The sequence below is a fragment of the Momordica charantia genome (assembly GCF_013281855.1).
Source record: "Momordica charantia cultivar OHB3-1 chromosome 1 unlocalized genomic scaffold, Mcharantia_2.0 BLBB01000001.1, whole genome shotgun sequence".
Classification (NCBI taxonomy): Eukaryota; Viridiplantae; Streptophyta; class Magnoliopsida; order Cucurbitales; family Cucurbitaceae; genus Momordica; species Momordica charantia.
Genome location: NW_028275157.1, coordinates 11754306 through 11765454, shown reverse-complemented (window position 1 = coordinate 11765454; position 11149 = coordinate 11754306). Strand labels below are relative to the sequence as shown.

The following is an 11149-nucleotide window of genomic DNA, read 5'->3' as shown; positions in this document are numbered from 1 at the left end:
AATGTTTCATTAACTCTCTTTTTGACAAGATTTAATTTTAAGAAATCTAACTTACAAACACATTAAAAAAAGTAATTGTTGTGATTAACCCTCCAACTATTTTTAGATTATGAATAATATTAATTTTGATGTTTGTAATTTTGAGAATCTATTCTTTCTCATAATAATATTCCCTAACTAGCTATATCGGAGATTACTAATGTTTATATTCTAGTCGACCAAAATTATGTTTCTTTATTGTAAGTAATAGCACGAATTAAAAACGAATTCTTAAGCTGACTCAACGGTTAAAATAGAGCAACATTGTTAAGGGTTCGAATCTCTCCCCTACATTAATGATGCTATATTGTTTTGAAAACAAAAGAATCTTAGGCTTTGAAAAATTAAACTTTGGGAAGATTTTTCTTCAATATTATAAGGAAAAATGGGTTTTTTTTTTTTTTTTTTTTTTTTTTTTGCTTGCCTTGTAATTCAAAGTATATCATCTTGGAAAAATATTGCAAGATTTGGTGAGGAAATCTGGTCGGATCTTGCTTTGTGGGATGTGGATTTTGGTGGGTCTTTGTTTGCAGTACAAAGCTATTCATCTCTTCTCTTCTCCTCTCCCTCTCCCTTTTTCCCTTCAGCTCCTCCCAATTTCCATTTCCATTTCCATTTCCATTTCTCTCAAAATTCTTCACCTTCTTCTTCTTCCTCTCTGTTATGGGATCTTCTGTTGCTGCAATGGGTATGGTTTCTGAATCCAAATTCCATGTTCTCGCTGTCGATGATAGCCTCATCGATCGGAAATTGATCGAGCGGCTTCTCAAAACCTCCTCATATCAAGGTACAAACCAGAGCAGGCGAATCGAAATGGAAAAGAATCGTTTCGGTTTCTGGGATTTTGGTTGCATTTTGGTAATTGTTTGCTTGTTTTTTTATGGCAGTCACTACGGTTGATTCTGGGAGCAAGGCTTTGGAGTTTCTGGGGTTGCGAGGAGATGACCCGGGAAACAACTCGATTCCTTCTGTTTTCCCTAATAATCACCATCAGGTTCGTTTCATCTTTCGCTTTTGATCTGATTTTTCTGAACGGATTCTTCTGTTTAAAACCCATTTTTCTCTTCTGGGGGTTTTCTGGTTTTTCCTTTCGATTTGTGGGGGGTTCTTCTGCTGTTTGTTTTCTTTTTTCTCACTTTTGTTCTGTTCTGGATTTTTCCAGATGGTGGATGTGAACCTTGTAATCACAGATTACTGTATGCCTGAGATGACTGGCTATGATTTGTTGAAGAAGATCAAGGTATTTTGCCTCATCTTCCTGCTTTTGTTACCATTTCTGTTTGTGTGCACACCAAGTGTTTGTACAAATGCCTCTGAGGGGAAATTTGCTTTTCTGATGCCAAAATTAGAATGTTTCCCATCTGGGTCCTGAGGTTTCATTTGATTTTTGGTAACATTATCAAAGTAACTATAGATGAAAATTGGAACACAACTTATTTTCTAGTCAAATAAACAGAATCTGGGGGGTGTTTCTGAAGGAGTTCCTCTGGTTTTGCAGGGGTCTAAAGCTCTGAGAAACATACCTGTTGTGATTATGTCATCTGAGAATGTGCCTTCAAGAATCAATAGGTAAGAAAAAGAGAAATAAAATATGACGATGATGATGCAGGTGTTCTTGAGAGATCTGGTTTATGAGTTGTGAGTTTTGAATCTGATTCAAGGGTGGATTTTGATGATTGGAAAACAGATGTTTAGAAGAAGGAGCCGAAGAATTCTTCTTGAAACCGGTCCGATTATCCGATGTCAACAGGCTCAGACCCCACTTGTTGAAAACCAAACTCAAATGTGACAAACCAGAAAGAAGAGAAGAGGAGTCTGATTCAGAAAGCCAACCCCAAGCTCTAGAGCAACAACAGCCTCAACAACAACAACATCCCGAACAAGAACAATTACGATCGCTACTGCAGCAGGTCCCGACACCATCACAGGATCAAGTTCAACCGCAACCCGTATCGCTGCTGCCAACGCCACCACAGGAGCAAGAACAGTTGCAATTACTCCCGCCAACGCCACCGCAACAATCGAACAGCAACAAGAGGAAGGCAATGGAAGATGGACTCTCACCAGATAGAACAAGGCCTAGATACAATGGTATTACCACCATGGTGTAGTTAATAATGGGAAAACTTCTTTTTTATTTTTACTTCTAATTTTTACATTTTATTTTATTTTGATTTCTTCCCATCTTGATGGCTGGTTAATACAGGCTCTCAGTAGGAATGTAGAGATCAGAATGGTTTTCCTGTATACATATTTCATGGAAAATATTCCCTTCCCAATTTTGTCAAGCTAATCAAAATCATGACAACAAGAATGAATAGAGCTGTAGATTTTATGCATTGTCTTCTGTGACATTACCAAAATTCTTGTTTCTAAGCTCACTGGTTTCAATCTGCAAGAGCTTATGATCTTTTGATCTGGTCAACTTCTACTTTCTGGTTGGTTGAACTATAATTTCTTGTGTTGATGTTCTATGGTGCCTAAGCGTTACGCTCTTGCATCCGAGGATGACATTTTGTTGTTTGGAAACTCGTAGTTGTACATGGTTTAACTTGAAATCCTTCCTATCTTTCTCTTTCTCTTTCTCGAAGCAATTCGACCCCTCCCCTATCCTACCACTTATAAGAGCTCCAAGGTTTTCATGTTCGATTAATATACTATGATCATGTTGAGTTATGACCATCAAGGATTTGAGCTCATTCCCTCCCTAATGGTTAGACTATAATTTTTATTGATATGTCAAATTGTTGCATATATAAGAAAATTGACATGACACTGTATCAACAATAATTAAACAAATTTCTTTAGTCAATGTTACATGTAAGCCTTATGTAATGTTTGGATGATTACTTTTTTAAGATAAAAAGAACAAGGCAGTCCGTATTGACCTTTACAGAGATGATGATGTCTCAATTTTACGGTATTATTGATAATTTTTTATGTCAATGGATATTTATAGAAAAATCATTTATATTTTGTAAAAATATTTAAATTAATAAATAAGGATATTTACTTCTTGAAAATGTCAAAATTTTTATTATTAATATTAGGTTCATATTAATAATATTTTGTTAACCTTCTTTTGTACGTTGTCAATATCGTGCTACGATATAATAAAAATATTGATTCACTTTTTATGTTGAGCCTATCTAAAAAATTTAATACAAAACATGCAAATAGAATTAATTGGAGGATAGCGCATACAATTACATAATAAAATAAATTTTTTGTCCCATTATGATATCAAAATTTGGAAGTGTAAATTCGATTTTTTCTTTTCCTTAGTTCCTACAGTATGTAGGGTGGAGATTCGAAACATCCCACGGTTGAGGCGTTGGTTAGAGGATGATAATCCTAAAATTTATTAATTTAGTTGATATTAGTATATGAATTTCTTTTTTTAAGGAAAAAAATCTATTTTCTTAACGTTTCAAATTTAGGCTATAAATGTATATTCATTTTGTTAGCTCTTTTCTTTGGGATTGGATTTGTCTTTCTTTGTGATCGAAATGTAATGAATTTTCATAGAAAAGTCGTTCCTCTTATACCTATGGTATTAAATATCCATCGACATGTCGACATTTTTATTGACATTTCTATTTATCTATAGGATCGACATCGACACGAGTGGTAAATCGACATTTCTGTAGTATTAAAAAATCGACAAAATATAAAAGATATCAACAAAATATCACTCATATAAACAGAATATTAATATTAATCATTTTTACTTTATATATTTTTTACAAATTCTTTTTATAACTTTTCAGAAATATCTATTTATTGATATTTCCATCGATATTGTTTGGGAAAGGAAATTGGAGTGTCACCCGAAGTACAATGAATCGCCAAGAAATACTCTAACTCGAACCTTTCGAAGTGGAAGACTTAGTAACTATTTCCTTCATTAAGTGGTAATTCCTTAGTTAAACCATTTGGGTTTGACCTTCACTTCGATCAAGCCTGTCGGAACCTACACCTATAAATAGAGGACCTCATTTCAATCTCAAGTATTGAATTTCTCCTCGAACTTACTATTGAGTTCGAGCTGCTACTGACTTGAACATAAAAGATTTTGCTCTCTTGTGCATGTCTTTCAATCGTGCTCGAAGTCAGAGCTTGAACCACGTTCTACCTTGACAAGGTCAAACCGTGTGCAAACTCTTGCATAAACAGATATATTTCCATAAAATTGAGACCTCCACGTTTCATCGATGTCGACATTTAAAACCTTACTCATACTATATCTTCATTTTCTATTTTATTCTTTTTTTAGTAAACTTTATTTATTCTATTAGCGGGTTAGTTCTTGGAAACATGTTAAAGCGATGACTTTGGTACAACTAATCTTATAGAAAGTTGCTAGTTTTTTAATCTTGACAAGATAAGGGTCAAATATAGTCTTCAAATGGAAGAAGACAAAAAATAAAATAAAAAAATAAAAAATAAAATAAAATCAATATTGATATTGATATGTGATCTCTAAAAATGATATTAAAAGAACATTTTACTTCCCAAGTGTTCTTGAGTAATTAATAATTCTATTCCTGTAATTTTTACCAATCTTTCTTTGATGTGAAAAGCTATAAATGATAATAATAATTTGGCTAAATTACACCTCCACTTTACTTTTTTCTTTTAAAAAATTTAATTCTATCCTTGATATCTTATAAATGTGAAAAATTGCAGTAAAATCTAGAATGTCGTGATACGATAATGAGTATGATTATAATAATATATGGCTTAAAAGTTGAATAAAATTAGTCAACAAATAGAGTATTAATACACCTTTATATATCTTTTAATTTTTTTTTCAATAAATATTCATAGTCTATTGTATCTTTCTATGCATCATCATAAAGTACTCCACCTTCATATTAAACAAAGTTATTGATATATAAACTAATTAACTTTTACAAACACTTGATCCAACGACACTTGAATAAGTAATAAATAATATAATGATAAGAGACGATATTATCCTATACAAGAAGCTTATACCAACGGTAAAACAATAATTTAGATCGTGAACAATATAACAATTATATCCGCATACAGAATTATCTAAAAAAGTGTATTTACAATAATTGTGATAAAAATTGAAAAGATTTGACAAGTTGTATATGCTTCTCTAAATCTTGAATTATAACATTTTATCACTGGAAAGAGTGTGTAAATTTGTTTTAAAAAAAGTAATGTCATTTCATCTTTCTAACTTTGTTAGGACAATAGAATTTTTGTATTTGCCATATTTGTTATTCGAAAATTATATAACTAAATATGTATTTATACAAATACTTGCTTTTTATAAGAAAATGTCACAAATATGCAAATATATCTTTTTTGCACCAACTAAATATGTATTTATACAAATAAAGAATTTTTCCTCCTAATTTTCTACAATTTTTTCTCACTTTTTTAGTAGATTTTATTTTGTTGGTTATTTAACTTTTTTTTCTAAATTAAGTCACACATTAAATATGATTTTTGGTTTGTCTGACGTTGATTGTTTAAGTTTACTTTCAAAATATAAATTTAAAAATTTATATTTTATTCCTTGTTTTTAGCTCCTTATCAATTATGTTTTTATCGTTCCCTTTTTTTCTAATCTTCATTTCAATTAAGTTTACATTACTTCAATGTCGTATACTTGATTTGAATTCCATAATTTAATTAGACGTACAAAATAATTTAGGAAAATTAATAAATATTTTTATAAGTGAAATTTACAAAAAAATTACTTAATGGTGCATTAACATTGCAACTCCCCCACATGCTCATAAATACATGTCTATAGGCTATAGTTAAATTTCCTTATGCTAGATATAAATTCCATAATTTAATGAAGCGAACAAAATAATTTACGGAAATTAAGTAAAATTTACAAAAGAGTGAATTAATGGATGTTAACATTAATATTGTGGTGATCCAAAGCCTTTGAACTCCCAAATTGCTCGATCTATAGTTGAATTTATCAAGTTAGATGTAAATTTCAGAACTTAATGAAATGAATAAAATAATTTTTGCATAGCTCAGTGGTAATTGGAACAATGCAAGAATTCGAACACACGTTCTGATACCATATATGTAATTATGAATAAACCACCACCCAACCTAAAAATTTGAACGGATGGTCTGGATAAATTTAATTCATTTATGAGTATCTCAATAAAGTTTATTTCAATTTTCTGAAAGTTATGCTCATGGCTACACATATCAACAATGACTTAATATTATCTTTTCTATAAATATATTGAGTAGATAGAGAGATTCATTCTCGTGAGTTTAAATTAATAAAACTGAAAACAAGAGAAATATATTGATTAAAGAATTAAGCCCATGATAATTTATGAAAATTAATCCTAATTTAGACCATTTATCTCGACAGTATAGAGAAATTCATTTAAGAGTAGAGCTAAATTTTAAAGTATTTAAAACATATACACAATATAGAGATATTGACTTGGCCATAAAGAAAAGAAAAAACCTCTGCAAAAAAAGAAAATTAAATAAATAAATAGGTAGTGTGGTATATATGTAATTAGTTTAGAAATTTGTGTGCTTTAATTAAATACGAAATTGGACTTCATTGGGCCCAAATCCAATATATGTCATTTTTGTAAAATTTTAAACTTAATGCTATAGTACATATTTACTTTTTGCTATTTTTTCGTAATTCCTTCTTTTTATTTTGGTCTTTAAATTTTTATCTAACTTTTTTTTTTCCTTTTTAACATTTTAAATAAATCTTAATCTTAGTTATCCAACGTTGTTAAAGATTTCACAGTCATCTTTTAGATGTGATTAATGTAAAAACTCTAAGTGCATATATTGCTTAGAAGGAATATAGTAAATAGTGGTCAACATGAATTTAGTTCAGCGATAATTTGACATCTATCTATAATCAATAAATTATGAGTTCGAATCCCCGACCCCACTTATTATACTATATATATATGTGGTAAGTAGTGATACGAAAAAGTATGGTTACAAATAATTGATGAATATGTTATTTTACTAAAATTTGTATTTATGCAGTTCTGATTTTATTGTCAACTGGAACTAATTAAGGGACATTAGTAAAATGTTACGGGTTCAAATCCTCATCCCATATCTGTAATATTCTAATTTTTGTTATATCTCACCATGATTTTTCATGCCTTTTGTTATTTCATTATTAAAAAAAAAAAAACTACCATTTATGTTATTTGGGCCTTTCATGCTTCTAAGTCCATAGCCTGAAACGCTATAGCCCAACTTCTGTCAAGGAGATTTTCGTCCATAGTTTGGAGAATTTTGTTTTTAGTAGCTAGTAAATTTTTCTTAATAAATAATTTTTTAATGTCGTTGGAGGGATACTATTTTAAAATAATTATTTAATATTATTGAACCCGTATTATTTTTAAATAATTTTGACACAACCGATAATGAATAAGAATAGTATCTATATTAAGAATAATTTTACTTAATTTTGAATGATTTGATCACGGTCTCTTTAAACTTATTTTCAGAAAAATACTAATAATAATAATAATAATAAACCGTAGCCAGTTTTTCTAAACCAGTGGTAAATCATATTCAATTTTTTTTATCAAATAAATTATATTCAATTAATCGCTAGATCACACCACCTTATTTAAATTTAATTTAATGGACTCTCACATCATGCTTGAGCATTAAAGATAAATATAAATTAAAGCCTAGAGATAGAGTTAATTTTTTTAAATATTTATCTTATATCAAGTTTTTACTAGAGTTAACAAACATCTACGATCACTAAGTAAGTTCTATGAAAATAAGGGCGCAAGGGGGAGAGGATGTTGACTCTTTCTAGGCCAACTTAACTATGCTGCAGCAGCATTAGTGGAGTAAATGCAGTGGTCAAACAGACAAGATGTTTTTCCAAACACCTCAAATTTTCTGCCATTAAAGTCCATAGATAAACAATAACAGCATATAAGCACAATTTTCTCGACCAAGCCAGACGATGATTATCCCTAAGTCACCACACTCTAAACTCGAGTAGACTCTAGCTCGAGATGAAGTTTCTCGCTCCTTAATACATTTTTCCAAAAGTTATCGGGAGGTATTTCAACATGGTGATCAAGCACATCGAAAATAGAGTGATAAAACAACTTCAACTCAAAACATACTATCATTAATGCAAAACAACAAGGTTACAACCCAGAAAATAAGTTCACAACATCTCCCCCTTACACAAGTTGATTAGCTAGACAACGCCATAAGAAGATTCAGAAATGTAGGAATAAAAACAATACAAAGATGCTAAAATGAAGAGAAGGAGCTAGGAGTTCTCGGCCTCTTCTCAGCTACTGATGTCTGTCTTCTTCTTCTCTTAACTTTCTCTAACAGTTGGAGAGGTTTCTTGGAGTGAGGGTTGATTTCTTCATGAAATGAACAAGGGAATTGTCTTGGTATATTTGTGGTTCTCCTCTTGTTTGCATTTATACCCCCTTCTGATTTTAGGGCAACAAAACACACCCTGTAGGACCCAACTTTCACTCTCAGGTGAAACCTCCAATTACTGTGGTAAATGTCGTTGATAAGTCTTTTCACTGCTAGCTTGCTGCTTTTTGTCTCTTTCTGGAACCGATGTTGTAGCATCATCAAAGCTACAGCAAAATGCATCAAAATCAGACCATTTAAACGAGTGTTAACATTAAACTCTCAGCCATATGAGAACATTGATTTATCTTCTAAATTAGGTACACTCATTGAATATTTGAGGCTAGATAAGACTATCTTTAACTATTTCATGCAACTTTTAGGCACCATTAACTCTCTTTAGGAGAGTTATCAACTGTGACAAGTAATAATATGGAAGTGTTCCGAGTTTGTCTCTACATGGACTAGTTTTCTTTTCAAATAAATTTGCAAATAGCTTGAATGAGCAATCAGGTTTAGGATAAAAATAGTTGAAATTGTTGGGAACATAGTTTAAAAATACGAGGAAAACATAAGTTAAAAAAGCCAACCACTTTTGTGCACCTACTACTCTTAGTTTTAAAAAGATTAATTACAGCTACCAGATGTGCCAGGGCATTTTCTCACTTTATACAAACTGGTTAGACTTCTATTTCATACTACTTTTGATTAATTTAGAAGCTTAGGCTAGCGTTTATCCAAGTCTATGAAACACTAGAATCCTAAATAATTAAAACTTTAACTTTCGTTTAACGGGTAAGAGTGCCTATGTCTAGGTTCTTGTTTTAGTTTTTATTTCTAGGTAACTTCTCATTTTATCTTGACCAACTCTGTTTCATTCTAACCTTTTCAGAATTAAGTCAAACTAATGTGATCTAAACGAATGACCAACAAGTAAATCAACAAGATGAATTATATCAATCAAGATAAACAATAGGAGCGAAAACGTTATGATAGATGCAATTTGAGAAGATAAGAAACTAAGAAATTCGTAGGAAGGTTGAAAATTTAATTTAGCTACGCATGAAAATAGAGAAAACGAAATTACAGGAGAAAATAACAAAAAAATTCATTTTCATTAGAATCGAAAATAAGTACAAAATTAGAAATATAATAAATCAATTTGATTTAAAGAAAAGTATTGGACCACTAAAAAACTAACTAAGGGAAATAAATAGAACCTTAATGCTGGAAAAATAATTCAAGGTAGTAAAAATTAAAATGAAAGTTGAAAGCTGAAAAATGGAGGATGACATGAATGATCTCGAAACTCAATTTATGGCCTTGGTTGTTACAATTTCATGAGAGTTTTATGGGAAGTTTGGTTGCTCATTTGAATGATAAGTTATGACTTCCTCTTGCATAATATGTGGTAGGGTGATTTGAGCATTTGACTCCCATGAAAGAGGCTTGGTCAAAGTGTGTTAAAATGCAATGTTTCCACGTTCTGCGCCAGGCACATTTAGGTGTGTTTGCAGGAAATCTCTAAATAATGTGGCTGGCGGATTTGTGTGTCGGTAGAGCTGGGAACATACTTCACGAGATGGAATTCATTCCTCCCCGACATTAGGGGAGTAGATGAGTGTTCTCTTAAATTCTGACTCCGGGACTTGAACAAGGGGTCCCACCCTCTCATTGGCCAGGGAGGGACTTCCGGTTATTGGTCGGACCATAACCGGGTTGTTCATTAGAGGAGCAGTGGTATTTAAGGAGTAAGATGTAACTCAGAGGTAAAATGGTAATTTGACCCAACTTGAGTTACGAGCACTCGTGAAGGATTGACTTGTCATTAATAGTCATATATCCGTGGACACGAAAACAAGAAGAGTGCAATTGTGGGTCTTTAGTGGAGTGATTTGTAGTTAACAAATGTTGATTAACTCAGTCAATGAGTTTGACCGATTAATCACGTATCGTTGGAGCTTCTGGTCTGTAGGTCCATTTGGTCCCCTTGCTAGCTCATAACGGATAAAACGAGAATCTAGGTTTTGGAAGAATTTGAAGCTCAAGGGAATTTATGTATATTGATACATTATAATATATATTTAATTCTAAATTAAAACTATATATTACGAGAGAAATTGTTTGAATGTGATTCAAATAAAATTAATATGAATATGATTCATGTTAAAACTATAGGTTAAAAATAATGTGCATAGATGTATATTACAACTATAGGTTATGCGAGAGAAATGTTTTAGAATATGATTCTAATTTTATAATAAATAATTAAGTGTTAACTATTTATTTGATTTATATATATATTTATTAATTAATTATTAATTGGATTAATAATTAATTATATTTATTAATTAATATGATTAATTAATAAATTATATATATATATTAATTATTATTATTAATTAACAATATTAATATATAAATTAATAATTAACTCCTTACAAAATTGCAGGGGAGTGACGTGGGGTAAAATTGCAAAGAGAAGGTAGAACAAAAAGGATGCCCGATTGATTTCTCTCAATCAAGCTCTCACTCTCTCAAAGACTCTCCCTCTCATCCAAATAGTGCTCCCACAAGCACGATCCCGAGACCCAAGAGGATAGCAAGGAAGATTCTCTGGTGGTGTTCGTAGGAAATCAAATTGAAGAAGTGTTCTTCAAAGGTAAGGAAAAACAAGTTTTTCCCCCGTGTTTTCAATTTTGTA

General features: G+C 31.2%; 1 protein-coding gene across 1 annotated transcript; it reads left to right on the top strand.

Moving 5' to 3' along the window:
• The first annotated feature begins 502 nt into the window (after positions 1–502).
• LOC111021285 (two-component response regulator ARR8) lies at positions 503–2378 on the top strand. The gene is made up of 5 exons (XM_022298180.2): positions 503–826; positions 927–1033; positions 1202–1279; positions 1538–1608; positions 1727–2378. Exons 1-5 carry the CDS (start codon positions 703–705, stop codon positions 2148–2150), a joined length of 804 nt encoding a protein of 267 aa, XP_022153872.1. The 5' UTR covers positions 503–702; the 3' UTR covers positions 2151–2378.
• Positions 2379–11149: the final 8771 nt, after the last annotated feature.

Excerpts from the sequence above, each read along its gene's own strand:
- LOC111021285 (XM_022298180.2), top strand. The coding sequence starts at position 703 with ATGGGATCTTCTGTTGCTGCAATGGGTATGGTTTCTGAATCCAAATTC. Across the intron at positions 827-926 it reads CAAAACCTCCTCATATCAAG|TCACTACGGTTGATTCTGGG; the intron begins GTACAAACCAGA and ends TTTTTATGGCAG. Across the intron at positions 1,280-1,537 it reads ATTTGTTGAAGAAGATCAAG|GGGTCTAAAGCTCTGAGAAA; the intron begins GTATTTTGCCTC and ends CTGGTTTTGCAG.